Genomic DNA, 24,487 nt, shown 5'->3' with positions numbered 1-24,487 from the left:
CTGTGGTGCAACGTGGCGTTGGTGGATGGAGCGAGACATGATGTCCCAGATGTGCTCAATTGGATTCAGGTCTGGGGAACGGGCGGGCCAGTCCATAGCATCAATGCCTTCCTCTTGCAGGAACTGCTGACACACTCCAGCCACATGAGGTCTAGCATTGTCTTGCATTAGGAGGAACCCAGGGCCAACCGCACCAGCATATGGCCTCGCAAGGGGTCTGAGGATCTCATCTCGGTACCTAATGGCAGTCAGGCTACCTCTGGCGAGCACATGGAGGGCTGTGCGGCCCCCCAAAGAAATGCCACCCCACACCATGACTGACCCACCGCCATGCTGGAGGATGTTGCAGGCAGCAGAACCTTCTCCACGGCGTCTCCAGACTCTGTCACGTCTGTCACGTGCTCAGTGTGAACCTGCTTTCATCTGTGAAGAGCACAGGGCGCCAGTGGCGAATTTGCCAATCTTGGTGTTCTCTGGCAAATGCCAAACGTCCTGCACGGTGTTGGGCTGTAAGCACAACCCCCACCTGTGGACGTCGGGCCCTCATACCACCCTCATGGAGTCTGTTTCTGACCGTTTGAGCAGACACATGCACATTTGTGGCCTGCTGGAGGTCATTTTGCAGGGCTCTGGCAGTGCTCCTCCTGCTCCTCCTTGCACAAAGGAGGAGGTAGCAGTCCTGCTGCTGGGTTGTTGCCCTTCTACGGCCTCCTCCACGTCTCCTAATGTACTGGCCTGTCTCCTGGTAGCGCCCCCATGCTCTGGACACTATGCTGACAGACACAGCAAACCTTCTTGCCACAGCTCGCATTGATGTGCCATCCTGGATGAGCTGCACTACCTGAGCCACTTGTGTGGGTTGTAGACTCCGTCTCATGCTACCACTAGAGTGAAAGCACCGCCAGCATTCAAAAGTGACCAAAACATCAGCCAGGAAGCATAGGAACTGAGTGAGAAGTGGTCTGTGGTCACCACCTGCAGAACCACTCCTTTATTGGGGGTGTCTTGCTAATTGCCTATAATTTCCACCTGTTGTCTATTCCATTTGCACAACAGCATGTGAAATTTATTGTCAATCAGTGTTGCTTCCTAAGTGGACAGTTTAATTTCACAGAAGTGTGATTGACTTGGAGTTACATTGTGTTGTTTAAGTGTTCCCTTTATTTTTTGGAGCAGTGTAGTTAACCAAATAGCTATCCGGACTATCTGCATTGAACCTTTTTGCACAAACTGTTTTGACTCACCACATACAATGCTGCTACTGTTAATAATCTGTCACATTCCTAGTTATATGTACATATCTACCTCAATTACCTTGTACCCCTGCACATCGACTCGGTACTGGCACCCCGTGTAGATAGCAAAGCTATCATTACTCATCATGAATATGTTATTACGCAATTTACTTTTCTATAATTTCTCTATTTTCTTTCTATCTGCATTGTTGGGAAGGGCCCGTAAGCATTTCACTGTTAGTCCACAACTGTTGTTTACGAAGCACGTGACAAATAAAATTTGATTTGCCATTGGTTCAATAGGAGGGGACCCAACACAGAACCCTGTGGGACACCAGTTGCTCAGAGCTGGTTGTGTGCTGCTCTAGTCCACCGGTTCCTTTATAATTCACAAATGACAGCATTCACTAACTACACACTTTAGGGGCATGCAAGGCTGTTGTTCTCACATTCGGTACATAGTTCGGGGCACGAGGGGAATATGGACTTGACAACAGGTCATAAATAAATGGGACATTTCCCGCAGTAAAGGGATCACGTCTGGAGTGCCATGGCAAATTAGTTTTCTTGCCAGAGAGCAACAGGGGAGGAGAATTATATAACATGCGCTTCCACAGTAATGTAAATCACATTAACACTCACCACATTGTACAGGCCGATGCACCAGCGCTCAAACAGAATCTGACCAGAGAATCCATTGACGAAGGCAAACCAGATCTGAAGGTGAAAAAAAGGACATTAGAAGTGCAACATTGAAGAAGAAAGGGACGCGAGGTGATTGTCATTAATGACACCGGTAAGATAAAAAAAACAAAAACATTTTGCCAACACAAAGGCAATGGTTTCACATCTTTACTCAAAGTGAATATTTTCCTTTTCAGCTGATATCACATTTATCTTTTAGGTGTTTTTTCAAGCAGTAGATTGGGTTACTTCATCAGTGATAGAAGTGCATGTGGTCTCTCCCCCTCCCCCCTTTGAATGCATGCTTTCCATCACTGATAGTAATGGAGAGAGGTGCCCCCATTAGTCAATTAGCATCAGTCCATGGGTGTCCGAAGAGGATCTGCAGATATCACACCATTACCCTCCATCCCTGATGGCACATTCTTTACTGTCTAATGACAATAAAGAAACATCACATTGACACCTACTGCACATACTGTACCAACACAATACAATATCATTAATTCCTATAACGTTAACTTCGATTAAAATAATGTATTTCTATTAGGTATAATCAAAAAGACATCCTGACATTAAGTAATATGCCCTTCACTAAAGGAATTGAAGAACGTTTTTCCAGGCAATGTAAAAAGAGCTAGAATGATTCTATAATCTAATATTGGTCATTTTGAAGTTCTGACCTGTGCTCAACACATCATTAGTCTCTGAAGGCACTGCCTCTCAATCTTTGGGGGGGGGGGGTACAGGAGACAGGGACCAAGAATGACTGAATTAGTGGGAGTGGCAAAACGAAGCCTAAAGAGATACCATTTCCACAGTGTAATATTTCCCATGGATTTAGCTCGAGATTACTTATGAACATATAGTATATCAAGCCCACCGTTTCCCTCCAATGAGCCAGCCAGCGACATCCAAGTGACAGCCAGCCTTAGTGATGAGGCAGGAGCCATGGGATTGGACAGACTGGCTGGATAAAGACAGCCTTGGATCTGCTCACCGAGGGGGGAGGTGAAGATAACATGTATCTAAACCATATGATTCTTAGTTATCACCTCATATCTTGATTAGTCAGACTTGTCTGGACACAGCTTCAACTGTCAGGCAAGAAACAAACTGCCACCGCTTTGGAAAACAGGGAAGGGTAGATTTCGCTGGTTGTTGCTCTAAAATGAACTACTACCGAAAAATACAACTTTTTGGAGAAATATCCAGAGACTGCAACGATACCACATTTTGTTATTGATGGTGGACTTCTTTCCATTTAAACAACGTAAATCGATTTCCAATGATGTTAATTAAAGCATATGACAGGCACAGAAAGGGCTTATTGTTTTCCGGGTGAGAAACAGTGAAACAGCCCGTCTCTGTGTAATTGTGTGGACATACAGTGGCGTTGGACAGACCCTCTCTGTTGGGTTGCTGTTCTGTGCCACGGCCAGGCTGCGAACATTTCCTCACTTCATTTAACTGCATTATGAAGGCCTGAATTACTACAAATTCTCAGTTCAGACAAAGGGCCTCACCCGCCACCGCCACCCACTCTTTACATGCCAAATTCCCAACCCACCAGCCAGGACCTTCCCATTCAATCGAGCGAATGCGCAAAAATGTTCCCAAAACAAATGTCTGTCACCCGCCCACCCCTCCTGTTCATTCCCTTGGGCGAGGAGAGTGAAGCAAGTGTGTGTGTATGTGCGCTCCTAAACCATAAACCCCACCCCCTCTTCCAGCTCCCAATCTTCCCTCCATCAGGTGCATGCATTCAGTTATACAACTGACTAGCTATCCCCTTTTCCTTTCTACCATGATGCTCCTTTTTAAAGTGGGGGACGCTGGTGGTCAACTCCTGTTTTTTTTACACACACACACAAGAACATGTGACTCCCCCGGAGGTGTTTGGCATTGTGCTCCCTCACACAGAGGAATCTGCATTTTTGGGGAAGGGCGTGTAAGTAAACATTTCATGGTAAAGTCTACACCTAATGTATTCAGAGCATGTGACAATTTGATTTGATTAGAGTCCCATGTTACAGTACATCCATTAGAAATAAAATATGTGTTTAAGGGTCTGTCTTCACTAAATAATATATAGGCCCTGTTGCTACGGGTTATGGTGAGACGAGGCGAAAGCCATGGAGCAGGTTAAACCGGCAGTATGATGTGGCTGGCCTAGCGGGCGGGTCAAAGTGCTGAATTAATTAAGGGCTGGCTCAATGAGGGGCTCCGGGCTGATATATTGTTGTGCTAAGTTTAAAAAGAAGCCTATTCAGAGCATGCTGTAACAGCTTCTGCCTGAGTGTTTTGGCCTGGTCCTTCAGGTCCCGCCAGCACCCCTCTCACCCGCTCTCCCTCTCTCTTGAGACAGATGCATTGATTCGCTCATTAGGGAAAGGTCCAGGCACTGGTTTTTACTTCTTATTTTTTCCCCTCAGCAGAGGGCTGCGGCTGACCTCTCTCTCCCAGTGCACATTTGGAAAAACAGATCGGAGGAAGGAAGGAAAGCAAGCCGCCAATAAAGAAGGTCCCTGGTAATTCATCAGCAGAATCAAAAAACAATGATTCCGAGACGCCATCCCACAGCTCCGTAGGCGTCTCTGTGGGAAGAAGTGGGTGGAGGGAGAGAGGAGTGACATTTGTCCTCCAACAAAATGACAGCACTCTTTGCTCCTATGCAGAACCCCTGAAAAAATACCAACAGACACATTATCCCCTGTATAAAAAGGCAAAGGAGAAAGAGGGATGAAGAAACAGGAGCTAGTAAATATGCTGGAAACGTGTGGTGCTAAACAGGAGGGCACCCTGTGTTACAATGCTGGATGGGGCCCTGGTTGGTGGATGTATTCACAGTGTGGCACCAGTCAGCAGGCTGTGCTCTGCACTAGGGGAGCCCTCCTCTCTCGAGCTCCAGGCGTTCTCCAGGTTTTCTGAGCCCCACCGAATGAGCCTCTTGTAATTACCTCATAAAAGCCACTTGTCCATCAGTCTCTCTGGGGCCACTTGACGACGTGTCAATCAAACCAAGTAGGCCCAGCTGGACCAAACATTTGAATGAAGTCGCTATGGCAACATCATTGAAAAGGTATCTTCTTTGAATGTGGCTCATCCTTCCATTTTTTCTAATAGTTTTTGTTTAGCTTTGCAAAGATTATAGACAGAGGAAAGTACTGTATGACTGCTGCGTTAAATATCCTTTGGCATGTGTGTAACATAACTCTTTAGAGTATCTTCAGCTCCCTCATTTCCCCCGTAATGTTCTGATCATTATGGTCTTTCTCCAACTATACCTCACAAAGTTTTGAAAAAGTTAAAAGTTCTGTCAAGTTAGAGTTCTCCCTCTGAATGAGTGTCCTGTCAGAAAAAGACAGCTCATTAGCTGGGGGAGAGAGAGACCATGAGAAACCTGACTGGGGCATTGAATGGCAGCCCCACCTGTCCCTCCCTCACTTTCTGACTCTCAATTAACCTCCATCCATCCAGGCTCCCAACAAAACAGCAATTATAAACACAGCTGCTGCTGCTCACACCACCAGACATCTGTAATGAATAATGTAATGAAAGGACGGTCATGTCTCCGCCCTAACCAACGGGAGTGGTTGTCCGAAATGGGGAGAAGGCACGCGACAAGCTTAGGTCCGAAATAAGCCCATAGAAACGCATTGGGCATATTTTGGACATATTTTGGCGAGAATGAAAACTCTCGCTTCGCCTCTTCCTCTCGGTCTACACTGACATTTCCCTACAATGGCCTTGAAAAACCCTTTCCCCCTCTATGCTTTTGAAACCACCAAAGGTTAATGCTAGACAGAGAAGGAGAGAACAGAACAAGTGAGACCAGAGAAGGCCAGGCCAGAGTCCTCTATACAATCTCCTAGCCATGCTATTCCGTTTTTAATGCGCACTGAAACAGACAATTAAAATGTTTAAATGACCCTTTTCTACCTTTCTCCCCGTTTCTGATTCAAGGACATGGCCTGGGAGCGGGAGAGTAAAAACATGTGCCTATAAAAGTAAACCTATTAGTGCAACAAATGTAACTTTTAGCCTTCCCCTGGGATGCTAGTGTCTTAGCTGTCAGGCCCTTACAAAACATGGGTGTTTTATACTTTACAAAGCAGCAAAACAGTGAAGAAAATCCTCTATTATGTATATGAATCCCCTGAAGGAGGGTACAGAGAAGAAGGGGGAGTTACATTTTCAGGGCGTTAACAAAAGGTGTGCTGGGAAGAGACTCGCCTTGCGGACAAGCGGAGAGAAACAACCTGCTTATGAAAAGGGAACTGGTATATTTGAAAGAGCGCTGGTGGCTGGACACAAGAGGCTAAATAAAGTGGGGGGGATTCAGACAGGAAAACATTTACATTTAAGTCATTTAGCAGACGCTCTTATCCAGAGCGACTTACAAATTGGTGCATTCACCTTATGATATCCACCACCACCACTAGTCAAGTCCATGGATCATTTACATACAGGAATGAGAGAGGGTCATATGGCCTGGTGTGTGATGAGAACCTCTGGTCTTTTGCATTCATGTCAACATTTTTGCCAACTATTTCAAGTTCAAAGAGTGTTTCCCAATGGGTGCAACAAGATTACACCAAGGGGGCAAAAGCCATTGGCATTTACATTTAAAGGTCTAATTTCAGACCATACTGTGTATTTGCCTCTAGCAGCAGCAGCCCTTGATTGCAATTTGAATTACATTTTTGTTTCTCATTTACATTTGGTATCCTATACCTAAATGGTTTGACAGAAATCCAAGCTGTACTTAGCGTGTACACTGAGTCAAAGGGAAATGGTGAACGAGACAATATTCAAGGATCTGTGCGTCTATGATGCCCTATGAAAATGGGTTTCCTGTTGCCATGTCAACAAAGGCAGATTACTACCATTGAAAATGGTTATGTTATCTTGGACATCAGTCTCTCAGAAGTCATGTCCCAACAGCGCAAAGTTAGAGGAAACGGTCTTCCATTGAAAGACATGTTTTCTATAGTCATACAAAGACTAGATGCATACATGCTGGAATCCTTTGGGTTACGCCGAGATTTACCGCAGCACATAAACCAAAACCAAGATGAAAAAGGAGTTCAAAGATCAAGTGGCCCAGAAAAAGATGGCACATATTTCTGTACGGGTTGTGTTGCTTACAGCGTACAACCCTACGGTCTCTGTAATGCGCCGGGAGCATTTTGTCAGTAGTGGTGACATTCTCATGACATCATCAGGATGATTGGGCCCAGAAGACCCTTGTCTAATCTTCCAGTGCGCCTGGGAGCACACAGTGATGTCTCACTCAGGGGGAGAGGGGAGTGTGTAATTCACTGTGTCTGTATCACTGGCTCCCCAGAGGGACAGACATTTCGGGCAAAAGGATTGCCAGCCAAAAGAGAGGGGGTAACTTTTTTTGAAAAACTGTTGTTGAAAAAAGTATTGACTGATGAGAACTGAGTATATTTATAATGTTTCCTTACTGTGGGGACGTCAGACTTTATACATATTTATGTATATTAGTCATACCAAAAGCAAATTGGCAACTTCACTGCTCCAGGGACTTTCAGAAAAACATTGAGCTGTTCCAGAGGTGCAACTTCCTTCAGTCAAGTGTGTTGGGCTATAGATGAAAGCATCCAAGCACCCTGTGATAAAGTTGGTGCTGATAGCAAGCCCTCAGCTTGTCAGGTCACTCTTGTTGGTAGATCTGAAGCTGCTATCAGCACGAGGTCTGGCTTCTGTCAAATGCCATCCCAGACCACGGAGGCAAAGAGGTTTAACATGGTGAGCAGCATTCCTATTATCTATACTGCAGCTTTCTAAAAACTGCCAATGGATTCTTGGCGACTGGCTGTCAGTAAAGCGGAATATACATGGAATCTGTTTTATTCATATGTTATATATATATATCTTTATATAGACAGAGACAAATTGGCAAACTAGCATACAGGGCATAGGCCTAGTCATAAAAATATACTAAAGAGGAAAATCCCTTCACTTTAAGCTGGTAATGTCATGCGGAAAATCCACCTTTTATATACCAATCTAGTTTACTGCCTTACCACTGCCCTGGGAACCCTACTGAGGCTGTTCGTGTCGAGAGCTGCATGACTTACCTCGATGATGTACAGGACAATGTTCTTGTAGAAGCAATACAGGATACACTTGGATACGCGGTTGTAATTCCAGGCGCCGTGGACCAGCAAAAGATTCTTCAAGTATTTGAACTGCGTGGGAGGGAAGGGAGGAGAAGGGCCAAGATAAATGAATAACCTAAAAGTTGTAAGACAGGCATTATACAGTTTATATACAGAGTGTTCCTGGACAACCCAGGACCGGGGCTATGCCTTGAGAAAAAAAAACAGCATTTGAGAGGAACTCTTGGATTAAATAAAGGAACAATCTTATCATCGTTTGAAAGCAGGAAACTGAAGGGCCAGAAGGGAGTTGAGGGCAAGGTCTTCACGGACACATTCCAGGCATTTTTTGTCACAGCTTGGGCTTAGTTTTGCCTTAAGTTGTTGAAAAGGGGAGAGGCAGAGAGGGGGAACACTCTCCCATGGCTCAACATAATACTTTAATGGGTTTCTGATAATCCTACTATTTGGGGCATGCGGCATACGTCATATTCGTGTAATCGCTTTTTGATAACGTTGATTAGATTGAGAAGGTTGCTCTTGGGGAACTGTTTTGTCTTGGTTACCGTCAAGCTTAGCTTTTAGAAACAATGCACATACTGTAACGCTGCTGTAGGGAAGCTCAACATCTCATTCTGTTTTCCAGTTCTATGGACCTTGAGTTGCATGTAAACTTTAAGTAGTTTACTTTTATGTAACATATAGGCCTTTATGAAGTCAAACGCCAACAGAATTGTGATTATTTTAACGGCCAAGTCGTCTTTCAGAGAAACAGTAGGAGGAGACTGTATTACATAGCAAATTAAAACATTTAAGAGGATTCTGCTCTGCTGACCCCGGCACTCTGGGATCAAACGGCCTGTATTCCCACAGCCATGAGCTGATGACGGATGGACAGCAGAGGTGCCTGGGCCCTGAACGTCATTCAGCTGATCTCAGAACAAGTTTCACAGTGCTGTTTGTAGATCTCAATCACATAGAACTAGAATGTATAGCTGACCTCACAAAATAGATTTCTAAGTAAATGGACACTATTGTACTGTGCATTGTATTCAGGTAGTGTAATGCTGAACTGTCTTGCTATGCAGCTATGATGCTACAGTCTATATATAAATATATACATTGGAGTGAGTCTGGACAGGGCTGTGGCCTGTATAGTACAATTCAAGGAAATATCTATTGCAACTGCAAAGGTCGATTTTATTACACAGTAAATTGAAGAAAGAACACTGATACATGCCAATGTGGGTGAAACACGCCTGGAAGGTAATTCGATACGTTACCGGGATGCAACCTAAACCGATTAAATGAAGCCGTCTGCATTCGTCATTCTGAATGTCATGTAGATAGATAATGGGGGCACTTAAGACAAGACAGTCTTTGTCAGAGTAATCCGATGCTATGGAGACAGCATCGTGCTTTAGTAAACTGGCCTTGGCTCGCTCACAGGCCCTGTGGCTATATGTACAGGCATAGGCAGCACATACCACGAAATAATGGAAGGAGACTGAAGGAAAAAACAACCCATGATGCAGTAGATAACGATGCAGTAGATAAACCCTGTCGCTTTTGTTACCGGCACAATGCTGCATATGCAAGATGATTTTCAGACAAACTGGTTACTGATAGAGTAATGCGTATACATTAGGATTTTCAAGATAGGGTTTCTATATCAGTTCCTAACTGTGGCTATAGAATAAGATGTCAACAGATGCCTGTCCTGCTGCTGCTCACCTGGGTAAGCTAAGATGACCCATCTGATCCAGTGATACTAGCACACCTGCACAAAGTAAACCCCTTGAACCCTAACACTCCTTCCAAACTCCTCCCCTGTGGGAGTAATGAGATGCCCCTAGACGGGGTCAGGTTGACATTTTCCCCACTAATGGTTAATGTTAGGATTGGGGGAGGGGAAGCGGATCCTAGATCTGTACCTAGGAGAAACTTCACTCCGGAGCCCTCACCTGTGCGATAGAGTAGTCGGAGGAGTTGGCGGCCTGCAGGCCCTCGTTGCCAGAGATGCCCACGCCCACGTGTGCCGTCTGGATCATTCCCACATCGTTGGCGCCGTCGCCGATGGCGAGTGTGATCACCTTCACCTGCTTCTTCACCATCTCCACCACCTCAGACTTCTGCAGCGGAGACACCCTAAAGGAGAGTAGAACGTGACGCAGGACGTTAGAATGAGATGGGATATGCTTGGTTTAACTGTCCGTTTTCATGGAAATTCTTATTTTTTTGGGAGTATGAAAAACAGATTTGACACTTTCCGCCATTTTCCAGAACTGACCAATCTAAGCGAGGTGCAGACATCTAGACAATGCGGATTAATACAAAAGAAAGCATTCTGTACAGTTCATTACGTAATGCTTTCCTCAAACTAAAGAACAAAAAAAGGGAGTTACAAAGGTGGGTTGATGCCGAGTCGACTTACAACAAAACACAAGGCCGAGGCTGTACTCGAAACGACGTCTTTCAAACAATGTCGCTTTAGGTATTACACAAGCAATTAAACATTTTCTGGATGATAATTCTTGACGAATTCCCCGTGTCTGCGGATCTCATCCACCCCTGACCCCTGGCTGACCTCCCTGGCTGCCTGCGCCTGTAAAACCACTCGTCAAGTGATGGATCTCCCACTTCCTGTGGTCCCTCCTTTTTCGAGCTCTCCAACTTTTACCCCTGAAATGACAGGCTGAGTCTTACAGGCTTCCGGAGCTCCAAGCTACAGAGCTTTCTTTGCCTTGGCCCGGGTCAAAGACATGGTATGCATCCAAAATGGCACCCTATTCCCTATATAGTGCACTATTTCTGACCAGGAAATTTGAGATGCCATTTGAGATGCACCCCATGATGTACAGCTACAGTACAAAAACTCCCAAGAGAAGGTGTTACAAACTGGATGTCGTGGTTAGGGTTAGCCCAACCCTGTGAGACAGGTTTATGTTTTTTCTACATGCCTAAAGAGACCTCCTTGTTCATCTCCCAAGGTCTGATAGCGCTCAGGGTGCTGTAAAACGAGAGAAAGTAGCACAAAAAAAGCTGATGTCTTGTATTGGATCATGGCAGTGTGGCACCTATGTGTAGTTTGTTGTCCCTAAGAAACGTGGCACTGATTTCTGTCCAGACCTCTTCACAGCCTCCAGCACTTTATTTATGCGGCAAGTGCAAATCAATACACGCCGGTACCTTCGTAATTCTAACGTTACCATTTTTTGGGGGACTACCTCAGGTTTTAAATTGCTCTTGTAAAATACATGAACTACACACTAAATGATTACCTTTCAGGGCAGAGCATAAACCTTTGAATGCTCAGGTTTGTCCTGATTTGCTCCTACGGTACATTAGGCTAAAATTGTACGCCGATTTAATGCCAACAACTTTGGGATTCTCTGTACTTGGAGTCTTGGTTCTCAGTTCTCTCAACAGGAAACATCCAATGAGCGTCTGAACCGGAGTACAGTGTGTCTACTGTGTGGTTTTAACACTTTTCGAACAGTAAATGGGTAACTTATGAAGTTGAATGCATGTACTATGTACACACGCTATAGTGTAATGCTGTTATAGGTGACTGGGCCTTACCTGCAGCATATCACGGCTTTACAGGACAAGGCAAGGTCTAGGAAGTACTGCCGTGCTCCAAACGTGAGGGCGTATTTTAGCGTATTTCCGTCGATGATGAGAGCAAAATCGTTCTCCTTGTAAAGGGCGTCTCCCAGCATTCCACAGTGGTGGCTGAGGGTCTCCCTGGTTGCCTGAAAAGGCACACATTTTCTCATCATTAGAACTATCTAGACAGAATATATGATACAAATTACAATGAAGAAAATTAAATATGGTTATCAATGAAATGCTTTTGATAGAACACGATGCTCGGCAACCCTATTCTCCAGTGATTTCATTGACCTCATCATCGATCCCTTTATAATTTTTACAGTGCTATTATGACATATGGTAAAGATTATTCAAACTTGTCAAGCCAATTTACATTTGCTAGATGATAGAACATCATAAGAAAATAAATATACACAACAATACATAAGGCATACTCCATTAGAAATGGTTTGATGGTTCATTTGGAAAAGCATAACGTCACACGGCATTAATACCAATAGCATAGGAAAGAGAAAAGAAGGATTCTACGCTCTCACTGCACAGTTCCATCATTTCGTTCTCAGCAACCAAGTACTGTACATTCGTCTGGGTTTACGAGCAATTTTTCAGGAATGTCCCTAGCCAGCTGAATTTCTTCAAACTGTAAGCCAGGAATATTTCCATATGCTGATTAAACCTGGATGATTTTAATAACTGCCGACTTGAATAATATGGATACTACATTTACCCCTCTGTTGGTTTTATGTTTCAAACTCAGAATTACACTTCAAATGGTAAATAGGGCCTTAAATAAGAGACTGTTATTCTAAGGCTTAGGGTGTGCTGGCGGATGGGTGGTGTTTGGCTTGGGAATGCACTGAACCTCTATATAATTTCCCCCATAAAGAGTGATTCCTCGGATCATCTGCTGGAGCGAAGGCTCGTATGTATGGGCTACCGTGAGGACAGACACCCTAGACATATGTCATTTGGATCCGCCATCCTCTGCGTTTCATGTCGGAAACCAAGAAGCGCATACGGGTCCCTGCTAGATATGATTTCCACAGATCTCAGGTGAGCGCTGTGCTTGAAAGCCCATTCGAAAGTCCTAAGTCGTAACCTGGCTTGTGTGCGTCCTCGGAGGCCCCATCTTTTATAAGTCCCTAAATCAATAAGGGCTGTTAAAAAGATAAGCCCCTGCTCTCTCCACTCTCCGTTCTCTTATTAAGCTGCCGTAAAGCAGCTGTCCTCCATGTTTGACCTGTGTTTTACATGCCTATTGGACAGACTATCCAGATGCCCGGCCAAGATGCGATTACTAAAACCCCAAACCGAGCAAAAGGTTTGGGACGTGAATGGATGCATTCTCGAGTCGTGTGTGATATAGTGCTATGATGACAAGCGATGTTGAAATGCCATAAATATTGAGGATGGCCAGGAAGATGAAGTGCCCTCTAATAGGGGCGGCTATAGCCAACTTCCTGTACTCAGGAAAGCCCAGGATGGAGATGGAGCTAGTCGTGGTGACATCATCTGTGCATCTGGAGAAAACTTCTCCAACCATTTCCCAGATGCCAAACCCATCAGGAAATGAAACCCCAAACAAGGATCAATTTCCAAGAGTGACCGGAACAGGTATGGATGTACTTATAAAAGAGGATTGCGAGCATGAAGTTCTGGGGCCATGGGATTGGTTAATGGAAATAAGATATAAGACTGCTCAAAACAACATGGATGAAACCTGGTAATATTTCTTTGGGCAGTAGGATACATTGCATCTCCTAGAGCCTTTTTACTCTGGCCTCACTTCCATTATTGGGGATCAACATTGTCCTGTATATTCTCCTGTATGACTAACAGCCCATAACTATGAAGTGACTCAAACGATTGTAAAGGAAAACTCATAAAGAAGGGTGGAAAGTCGCCCTGTTTGCCCATGGGAGTGGTAGACTCCGGCGGACTGGTGTGGTCTGAAGAGTGAGGTCAGTGTGTGAGACTCATAGGTATCCACTTCCGGCCGTGTACGAGATCGAGGGTATGAACTGGGTTACGAGACCTAGGTGGGCCCTTCCACCCGAAGGTGGTCACACCTAATGCATTGAACAGATGGCTCGGCCGGGCATGAGCATTATGCAACGCAGGAGTGACCTAGTGGTCATGAATGAGGCTTGGGAAGGGTCCGTTGAGGAGGGTTAGATACCTAAGGGCACTGACGGGGCCATGCAACCCTCTCCTGGCATAACAAAGCTCTGAAACCCAAGCTTGAAGGACAATATTTGGGGAGAAAGGCCTCAGGTTTCAAAGCTGACCGACACACACACACAGAGAGAGAGACAGAGAGAGAGACAGAGAGAGAGAGACAGAGAGACAGAGAGAGAGAGACAGAGAGAGAGAGACAGAGAGAGAGACAGAGACAGAGACAGAGACAGAGAGAGAGAGAGAGAGAGAGATGGGGGGGGCTAAAGAGGTAGAGAAATTGAACAAGAGAGAGGAGACAGGGAGGAGTGCAGCTGTCAGGACTTCTCCACATGAGTGTGCCCATTCCTGATCGGGGCCATAAAACAGCACACAGGCTTTCAAGCGCTGGGGTGTGCTGCGGTAACAGCTACATCATACAGTGAGCATAGTATCACATTTGATATTGGAATTCAACCATGGAACAAAAAAATTTAGATTTATAACAGGGTGAACTGGCAACACACTAAGAGGGAACACTAATGTATGGAAGCATGTGTACAGTAAAGTATATGTCTGGGAACGTATGTGCTTGGATACAAGTGATTAATCACAAAATCACGATAACCACAAACAGTGCAGCCATTTGCTCAAGTAGGGTACCCATTCCCCCCCATTTCCACTGAGGTATTTTAGTGCTAATGCTACTTGTCTCCTTCTAAAGCCTATTTGTTATGGCTATACTGACCAGTTTAGCCTATTTGACTAGGTTGTGTTTGGTTTAAGAGTGGCTAATCAAGACTTTGAGCTCCATTGTTGATGCAACTCTTGAGTGATGTAGCAAACATGACATGACACACTTGACAGGGATTCCGAGTTAGAGGACGTGTATCCATTAGTCTCGTACAGTTCTATACAACCTTGGACTGACCCAAAGAGGGGCATATCCGACCACAGATACATAAAGCACACAGACCTATGCACATACGTGCACACACCAACATCGACAACCCACGCAGGTACGCACACTACCCAGTCAGTGTGTTCTCCAGGCCCAGTGTTCAGCCATGGCAGCTCCACCAGTCAGTGTGTTCTCCAGGCCCAGTGTTCAGCCATGGCAGCTCCACCAGTCAGTGTGTTCTCCAGGCCCAGTGTTCAGCCATGGCAGCTCCACCAGTCAGTGTGTTCTCCAGGCCCAGTGTTCAGCCATGGCAGCTTCACCAGTCAGTGTGTTCTCCAGGCCCAGTGTTCAGCCATGGCAGCTTCACCAGTCAGTGTGTTCTCCAGGCCCGGGGGGGGGGGGGGGGGGGGGGGGTGGAAGATTTAGCACAGAAGAGATCTCAGGCCGCTTTCAAGCCTTCTAAAACTTCACCCTCTCTTTGAGAACTGTTTCTAAACACGGAAAGGGGGGGACGCACTCCAATTACTCTCGGGCACAACATGAGAGGAACTCCAATTCCCAGCAGCACCGCCGACAGGACCTCTGTTCATTGAGCCCAAAAGAAGGGGGGAGAGAATTCCTCCATATTTTACAAGCAAACTTATAGGCATCTGCTGAGCCACAGCAGAATAGGAGCTGACATTTCAAAATGGGCCATCCGCGTGTTTTATGCTTTATGAACAGCGGTGTCTGAAACTTCTCTCTACCTCCATTTATCACGCTAACCAGCCGGGTTGACAGAGTGAAGGTCGTCGGTCATCGCTGTATCCCCTCCTCCATCACCTCCATGCATCCCTCACTCCTGCTCCAGCACACTGGGCTCACACAGTGAGCGCTTCCTCCTCCGTCCTCTGCTCTGCTCCCTCGCTTCCTCTCCTGGAGCACAGCAGCAGTCTCTTTTCCACCTTTACGTCCCTCCAACAACATTCAAGACTCCCTGCTGACCTCTTCCCCCTCTATTTTTAAAAGGGGTTTAGGGTTGGGTGGAGGGGTCCCCCCTGGGCCGCCTTCTGTTCTTTTCTCAATCTTGCAGAAGGCGGCATGCAGGGCTCTGGCTATGTGCTGACCGACATCTCCCTCTCCAACCAGGCCACTAGGCCCTGTCAGAGCCCCACAGCCCCAACAGAGCCCCCGGCCCCGCCAGAGCCCCTGTGACTAGCTGGGGTAAACTTCACTACAACCCTCTGGATGGAGGCATCTTTGGACCAATCAGATCAGCTCTGGAAAAAGATTTGAAGTGAATTTTTATTTTATTTCACCTTTATTTAACCAGGTAGGCCAGTTGAGAACAAGTTCTCATTTACAACTGCGACCTGGCCAAGATAAAGCAAAGCAGTGCGACACAAACAACAACACAGAGTTACACATGGAATAAACAAACATACAGTCAATAATAAAATAGAAAAATATATATACAGTGTGTGCAAATGTAGTAAGATTAGAGAGGTAAGGCAATAAATAAGCCATAGTGGCGAAATAATTACAATTTAGCATTAACACTGGAGTGATAGATGTACAAGTAGAGATACTGGGGTGCAAAAGAGAAAAACAAATAACAATATGGAGATGAGGTAGCTGGGTGGGCTATTTACAGATGGGCTGTGTACAGGTGCAGTGGTCGGTAAGCTGCTCTGACAGCTGATGCTTAAAGTTAGAGAGGGAGATAAAAGACTCCACCTTCAGTGAATTCTGCAATTCGTTCCAGTCATTGGCAGCAGAGAACTGGAAGGAAAGGCGGCCAAAGGTGTTGGCTTTGGGCATGACCAGTGAAATATACCTGCTGGAGCGCGTGCTACAGGTGGGTGTTGCTATGGTGACCAGTGAGCTGAGATAAGGCATGGCTTTACCTAGCAAAGACTTCTAGATGACCTGGAGCCAGTGGGTTTGGCGACGAATATGTAGCGAGGGCCAGCCATCGAGAGCATACAGGTCGCAGTGGTGGGTAGTATATGGGGCTTTGGTAACAAAACGTATAGCACTGTGATAGACTGCATCCAATTTGCTGAGTAGAGTGTTGGAGGCTATTTTGTAAATGACATCGCCGAAGTCAAGGATCGGTAGGATAGTCAGTTTTACGAGGGTATGCTTGGCAGCATGAGTGAAGGAGGCTTTGCTGCGAAATAGGAAGCATTTTCTACATTTCATTTTGGATTGGAGATGCTTAATGTGAGTCTGGAAGGAGAGTATACAGTCTAACCAGACACCTAGGTATTTGTAGTTGTCCGCATATTCTAAGTCAGAACCGTCCAGAGTAGTGATGCTAGGCGGGCGGGTAGCGATCGGTTGAAGAGCATGCATTTAGTTTTACTAGCATTTAAGAGCAGTTGGAGGCCACGGAAGAAGTGTTGTATGGCGTTGAAGCTGGTTTGGGGGTCAGTTAACACAGTGTCCAAAGAAGGGCCATCTGTGTAGAGGTGGATCAGAGAATCACCAGCAGCAAGAGCGAAATCATTGATGTATACAGAAAAAAGAGTCGGCCCGAAAATTTAACGCTGTGGTACCCCCATAGAGACTGCCAGAGGTCCGGACAACAGGCCCTCCGATTTGACACACTGAACTCTACCAGAGAAGTAGTTGGTGAACCAGGCGAGGCAGTCATTTGAGAAACGAAGGCTGTTGAGTCTGCCGATAAGAATGCGGTGATTGACAGAGTCGAAAGCCTTGGCCAGGTCGACAAAGACGGCTGCACAGTACTGTCTTTTATCGATGGCTGTTACGATATCGTTTAGTACCTTGAGCGTGGCTGAGGTGCACCCATGACCAGCTCGGAAACCAGATTGCATAGTGGAGAAGGTACGGTGGGATTCGAAATGGTCGGTGATCTGTTTGTTAACTTACCTCTCGAAAGACTTTAGAAAGGCAGGGCAGAATGAATATAGGTCTGTAACAGTTTGGGTCTAGAGTGCCGCGGTCATCCCCTTTGAAGAGGGGGATGACCGCGGCAGCTTCCAATCTTTAGGGATCTCAGACGATACGAAAGAGAGGTTGAACAGGCTAGTAATAGGGGTTGCAACAATTGCGGTGGATCATTTTAGAAAGAGAGGGTTCAGATTGTCTATCCCAGCTGATTTGTAGGGGTCCAGATTTTTCAGCTCTTTCAGAACATCAGCTATCTGGAAGTGGGTGAAGGAGAAGCGGGGGGGGGGGCTTGGGCAAGTTGCTGCGGGGGGTGCAGAGCTGTTGGCCGGGGTATGGGTAGCCAGGTGGAAAGCATGGCCAGCCGTAGAAAAATGCTTTTTAAAATTTTTGATTATCGTAGATTTATCGGTGGTGACAGTGTTTCCTAGCCTCAGTGCAGTGGGCAGCTGGGAGGAGGTGCTCTTATTCTCCATGGACTTTACAGTGTCCCAAAACTTTATGGAATTGGTGCTACAGGATGCACATTTCTGTTTGAAAAAGCTAGCCTTTGCTTTCCTAACTGACTGTGTATATTGGTTCCTGACTTCCCTGAAAAGTTGCATATCGCGGGGGCTATTCGATGCTAACACACTACGCCACAGGATGTTTTTGTGCTGGTCAAGGGCAGTCAGGTCTGGAGTGAACCAAGGGCTATATCTGTCTTAGTTCTACATTTTTTGAATGGGGCATGCTTATTTATGATGGTGAGGAAAGCACTTTTAAAGAACAACCAGGCATCCTCTACTGACGGGATGAGGTCAATATCCTTCCAGGATACCAGGGCCAGGTCGATTAGAAAGGCCTGCTCGCTGAAGTGTTTTAGGGAGCGTTTGACAGTGATGAGGGGTGGTCGTTTGACCGCGGACCCATTACGGACGCAGGCAATGAGGCAGTGGTCGTTGAGATCCTGGTTGAAGACAGCAGAGGTGTATTTAGAGGGCAGGTTGATCAGGATGATATCTATGAGGGTGCCCATGTTTACGGATTTAGGGTTGTACCTGGTAGGTTCCTTGATAATTTGTGTGAGATTGAGGGCATCTAGCTTAGATTGTAGGACGGCCGGGGTGTTAAGCATATCCCAGTTTAGGTCACCTAACAGTACGAGCTCTGAAGACAGATGGGGGGCAATCAATTCATATATGGTGTCCAGGGCACAGCTGAGGGCTGAGGTGGGTCTATAACAAGTGGCAAGAGTGAGAGACTTATTTCCGGAAAGGTGGATTTTTAAAAGTAGAAACTCAAATTGTTTGGGCACAGACCTGGATAGTATGAGTGAACTTTGCAGGCTTTCTCTGCAGTAGATTGCAACTCCGCCCCCTTTGGCAGTTCTATCTTGAAGGAAAATGTTGTAGTTGGGGATGGAAATTTCAGAATTTTTGGTTGCCTTCCTAAGCCAGGATTCAGACACGGCTAGGACATCAGGGTTGGCGGAGTGTGCTAAAGCAGTGAATAAAACAAACTTAGGGAGGAGACTTCTGATGTTAACATGCATGAAACTAAGGCTTTTACGGTTACAGAAGTCAACAAATGGGAGCGCCTGGGGAATAGGTGTAGTACTGAGGGCTACAGGGCCTGGGTTAACCTCTACATCACCAGAGGAACAAAGGAGGAGTAGGATAAGGGTACGGCTAAAGTCTATATGAACTGATGTGACTGGTCAAAATACCACTTATTTGAAATAAGATCAGAATTGGGCTGCCTGTGTAAACACAGCCTATGGGCTTGAAGCATAGAAGCATCTGCACTCTGGTCACTAGAGGCAACTAACAAAACAGGGCGGGTTGTTTGTTACAGGAGAGTCAGAGAAGCCACCGACAGAGACAACCGACAGAGAAGGAAAGAGACTAAGGAACAAAGAAAAAGGTAAAACCAAGCAACATAAGTTTCCCCTAGGCGTGGTAGTGAGCATGGTCAAGGACGCCGTCTCTGATTTTAGAGGCCCTCCTCTTGGCCGCAGAGACAAAATTGTGATGTTTTAAAGCTAATTTACAGAAATTCTACACATTTTGCCATGACTTATGCCGTGTTCTTATGCAATCTGAGTGACTCAAACAATATAACAAAATCAATGTTGGCCCCCATTACTGTCTAGTTTTTTGGTGGGGGTGATTGTTAGTTCTCAAACATGACTATATTAACAAATATATAGCTCCATTATGTTTTCTACTTACAGTACCAGTCAAAAGTTTGGACACCTACTCATTCAAGGGTTTTTCTTTATTCCTTATACAAGAGTGTGCAAAGCTGTCATCAATGCAAAAGGTGGCTATTTTGAAGAATCTTTGAAGAATTTGCTTAACACTTTTTTAGTTACTACATGAGTCCATATGTGTTATTTTGAAGTGTTGATGTCTTCACTATTATTCTACAATGTAGAAAATAGTAAAAATAAAGAGAAACCCTGGAATGAGTAGGTGTGTCCAAACTTTGACTGGTACTATACTTTCTATTTGGTTTCATTCATTGAAGTCTACAAAAAAAGTTTTTTTTCTCCAGCATTTTTTGGAGTGGCGGCAACGATTTAACGATCAACTAATGAGCTAACAGTAATCAACAGCCCTATCTGATTGTGGGACACCAGAACACACACCGAGCTTGGTCTTAAGCAGGATTACACTGTCAGGCATTGGTGGTGGTGACTTACCTTTGGTACAAAGAGCGTGTTTGACATTCTTAGCGGGCTCCAGGGTACAAACCAGACCAGATTGGTATTTTTGTTTCACACACAGGGATGGATTATGATTATAATTGAGGTTGAGAGGGAGCGTTGTGATTTGGATTGTGCTGAGTGACAGCACTACTAACATAACAGTAACTCAAAACATAGGAAAATCCATTGCAACAGTTCAATAAAATTGCTTTTTAAAGGGGCAATCTGGCATTCAAAAAACAACAAAGCTGTAGAAATGTAACCACTCTTCACGGGAGAAATGTAACCACTCTTAAATTCATAGACTGACCTATATCATTAATTTACAATTCCAAACATCGACATACCAATCCCAGATTGTCCCTTTAAGGATATTGTGGGACGGTATACAGTCCACAAAGTAAGCCTACAGGTTGCTAAAGTATAGATCATCCCTGTTCAATGAAAGTGAAATTGTAGATTATTATTAATAACATGACGCCAGTCTGCCATACTCACGTCAAGTGTGTCTTCGTTGATCACCAGCATGCCCATGTTCTTGGTCAGAAGTTTGCAGGAGTGTCCTGGAGAGGGTCAAGTGAAACAAGAGATGTGCTGCAATGTCAGTTTGTGCAAATATCAAAAACATACTGAAGCACTGTGGAAAATATTTTTCACGCTGTCATACATTATATTGGTAACACTTCATTTGGATAGTCTGTGAAGCATCTACAGATGGACTATATACATTATTATCAGTAACATTTCAACTAACCCTAGCCCTCACACCAACCCTAGCTCTCACACTAACCCTAGCCCTCACACTAACCCTAGCTCTCACACTAACCCTAGCCCTCACACTAACCCTAGCCCTCACACTAACCCTAGCCCTCACACTAACCCTAGCCCTCACACTAACCCTAGCCCTCACACTAACCCTAGCCCTCACACTAACCCTAGCCCTCACACTAACCCTAGCCCTCACACTAACCCTAGCCCTCACACTAACCCTAGCCCTCACACTAACCCTAGCCCTCACACCAACCCTAGCTCTCACACTAACCCTAGCCCTCACACTAACCCTAGCCCTCACACTAACCCTAGCCCTCACACTAACCCTAGCCCTCACACTAACCCTAGCCCTCACACTAACCCTAGCCCTCACACTAACCCTAGCCCTCACACTAACCCTAGCCCTCACACTAACCCTAGCCATAACCGTAACCTAAGCAAGCAGTTGCTTATCAACAAATAGTATGACCATGTGTAGAGCATCTATAGAAGGACTAGCTGGACAATCCAAATAAAGTGGCCATTATATAATTATACATCATGATTATATTTTCAAAATCAACTTTAATACTAAATACTGAATGAATGACAAATAATAGGTTATATGTACTCCCTCCTGAAATTGAGCTCTCTGTTTTCTTTCACTTTGTTATTAGCTAAAGTCACAATGGGGTGAAAAAGACAAATTATTGGAACTTCATTAGGTGCACAGCGACAGTCTTGAGTCCATCAGTGGAAAAACCATGAGTAATACTCGAGGTTACATGTCTGTCTCTTGGGTTAAGGGGGCAGTTACACCATTGTTTGTTCAACATGGTTCCCCAGGGAGAGGCCATTTTGGCTCCTGTCAGGGTTACTAGAGAGGTGAGAGATAGTGGCTCTCAGAGGGATAGTCGTGCCCCCTCCCCAAAATGGGCCTACCTAAATCCTCAGACTAATTCCTGAGCAATATCAGAGTGGACCATCTGTGAAGTGACCACACAAGCATTGTGGGCTTGGTCGAGCTTGGAATTGACTCCCGTTTCACATCTGCATGTATAAGTGTGTGTTTGGGTGTGAATGTGTAAGAGAACCACACACACACCAGACACACACAGGGGGGGGGGGGGTATGTATGAGGAGTGTGCAGGTTTCACCTCCAGAGGCTCAAATCAACAACAAACAGGGTAGAGGTCTGGACCTGGCGGATTGTTTTCTTAAATGTTAACGCACAAACTTCCCAAAAATCTGCCAACGTGTGTAAAATATCTCCCACCTCTATACCCCCGTCAACCCATGCATAAGCCCCTAGCTTAATTTGTTTATCTTAAAGGATCAGTTGACTCTGACCAAACTGCCCTTTTTATTCACCAGAGAAAGTAAATTCCTTGTTTTTTGGGGCCTGGTGGAACTAAACAACAGTGCTCTCCAAGGAGTTGGGGAATGCGAACGGCGTGACACCGTGTCACACGGTAACACCAGAGGTTTGTTAGTTGTTTGGGGGGGTAAGTAATTAAAGCTGCACAATGTGGTCATAGTGGGTTCTCAAAATGGCTGCCGGGGCAGTGGGTATGAGGAGGGCGGGTGGGGGTGGCACTCCGCTAAATCACTGGGCATGGTGAGGGTAGAGTGGGTTGTTCGGGTAGGCCAGTGTTTGCGTTGGCAGTTTGGAAGGCGTTTGCCCTTTCATGTCTGCCTTCCAAGAGGGGACGAAGCCCCCCTCAGCCAAGACTAACATGGTGCTGTTTGCCTGGCCGTCCTCGCTACAGTGATGTGCTGGGAGACTGAATACACTCTGAACACACTACACCAGCGGGCAGTGTGCTTTCATGGAGTCGTAGTCCAAGTGGTCCTGCCTAAAGCATCAAGGGCAGCTTTAGAGTCAGGTCATTTAATGTGAAATCATTGCTGATTCTGCCAGGGCAGAGACGTTCATAAGGTTTCCGAATGGTTGTTGTCATGATGTGTCATTTCCAGTGGACTGGATTACAGCTGTGACAGTTCTCTCTGCGCTCTCAGCCTCTAGAGCAGCAGAGGTCAACGCCAAACAGGCTCAACCATGTTTTCAGCACCCAATGAATTTTAAAACGGGTAAACAGAGTTTTACAAGCTCGTCCCAGGGGTGGCATGAGGCCATTTTCACGGCATGGGCCGCCACAGGCAGGGAGATGCTGGGAAAAGAGAACACGGAGAACGGGGCAGTCTTGTTCCCCAGCCCGCCTTTGGCCACGAAAGGTGTGCCACAAACCTATGCAGCAGTTTGCATTTTTTTTTTCAGGAGGAGGAGGATGAGGAGGAGGCAGGAAAGTGGTAAAAAACAAAGTAAATATTCAGAGGCGTTTTACAGAGCGACTCAGTCAAGCGGCGGACCTGTAAAAATACTTCCCTTGAGCTTCTAGCGCTCGCAGGCCCCCGCACAGCTGGCCAGTGGGGCACAAAGGGCTGATTCAGCCCCAAGGAAGGTAGGTGGCCACAAACGGACACCTTTTATTATCTATTTTCCCGGACGCTCCTGTATACGGGTTTGCTGTTTCGAGGCCTGCACGTTTTTAGCAATTTTACTATTACGGCCACATCTGAGGGCTTAGCAACGCTCTTTGTGGGGAACATGGGGATGGAGGGTGCACATGCCCAACGTCAGCTCTCTGGAGCATTCACAGCAATGGTAATGTTGAAACCCCTGTGAACACCAGGTACGTATGTGAGATGTTTTGTGTGTGTATGCATACTTTTGTGTGTATGAGTGTGTGCATGCAATGTTATTCCTGTCAACATCAATGTGGTGTAGCAATACATCATGTGCATTTAGAAACATGTTGTGCCAACTTTTATAGAGAAAATCTTCTTGTCAATAGACCGTTTTGCCCCATGGCCACTGTGCTGACTGAGCTTTGCCCCACGGCCACTGCGCTGACTGAGCTTTGCCCCACGGCCACTGCGCTGACTGAGCTTTGCCCCACGGCCACTGCGCTGACTGAGCTTTGCCCCACGGCCACTGCGCTGACTGAGCTTTGCCCCACGGCCACTGCGCTGACTGAGCTTTGCCCCACGGCCACTGCGCTGACTGAGGTTTGCCCCACGGCCACTGCGCTGACTGAGCTTTGTTCCACGGCCACTGCGCTGACTGAGCTTTGTTCCACGGCCACTGCGCTGACTGAGCTTTCCTCAGTAGAGATTTTATTTCACAACGTTAGGGAAGGATGTCGTTTTGATGTTATGTTTTTGGTTCACTTTACTGTTTGTGTAGTCTTACCGATGTTGATGGCAGTCTCCTGCTTGTCCCCGGTCAGGATCCAGATCTTGATGTCGGCCTTCATCAGCGTCTCAATGGTCTCAGGCACCTTGTCCTGGAGCTTGTCCTCGATGGCTGTGGCCCCTAAGAGCTGCAGGTTCTAGAGAGGGAGAGAAACAGAGAATGGCTGTGGCCCCC

The 24,487-nt window shown here is 45.9% G+C and overlaps 1 protein-coding gene across 1 annotated transcript in view; it reads right to left on the bottom strand.

Moving 5' to 3' along the window:
- Nucleotides 1–24,487, bottom strand: part of LOC120047984 (probable phospholipid-transporting ATPase IA) — a 99,743-nt gene that overhangs the window by 34,191 nt on the left and 41,065 nt on the right. The window contains exons 9-14 of the mRNA XM_038993629.1: nucleotides 24,311–24,449; nucleotides 20,806–20,870; nucleotides 11,633–11,805; nucleotides 10,015–10,198; nucleotides 8,030–8,140; nucleotides 1,878–1,952 (exon numbers count right to left, since the gene is read on the bottom strand). Of these exons, the coding sequence (XP_038849557.1) occupies nucleotides 1,878–1,952; nucleotides 8,030–8,140; nucleotides 10,015–10,198; nucleotides 11,633–11,805; nucleotides 20,806–20,870; nucleotides 24,311–24,449 (747 nt within the window). The remainder of the gene's footprint in view (nucleotides 1–1,877; nucleotides 1,953–8,029; nucleotides 8,141–10,014; nucleotides 10,199–11,632; nucleotides 11,806–20,805; nucleotides 20,871–24,310; nucleotides 24,450–24,487) is intronic.

This window comes from Salvelinus namaycush, chromosome 5 (assembly GCF_016432855.1).
Source record: "Salvelinus namaycush isolate Seneca chromosome 5, SaNama_1.0, whole genome shotgun sequence".
NCBI lineage: Eukaryota > Metazoa > Chordata > Actinopteri > Salmoniformes > Salmonidae > Salvelinus > Salvelinus namaycush.
Note: the sequence above shows the minus strand (reverse complement) of the source record. Positions and strands in the feature narration are given on the sequence as shown.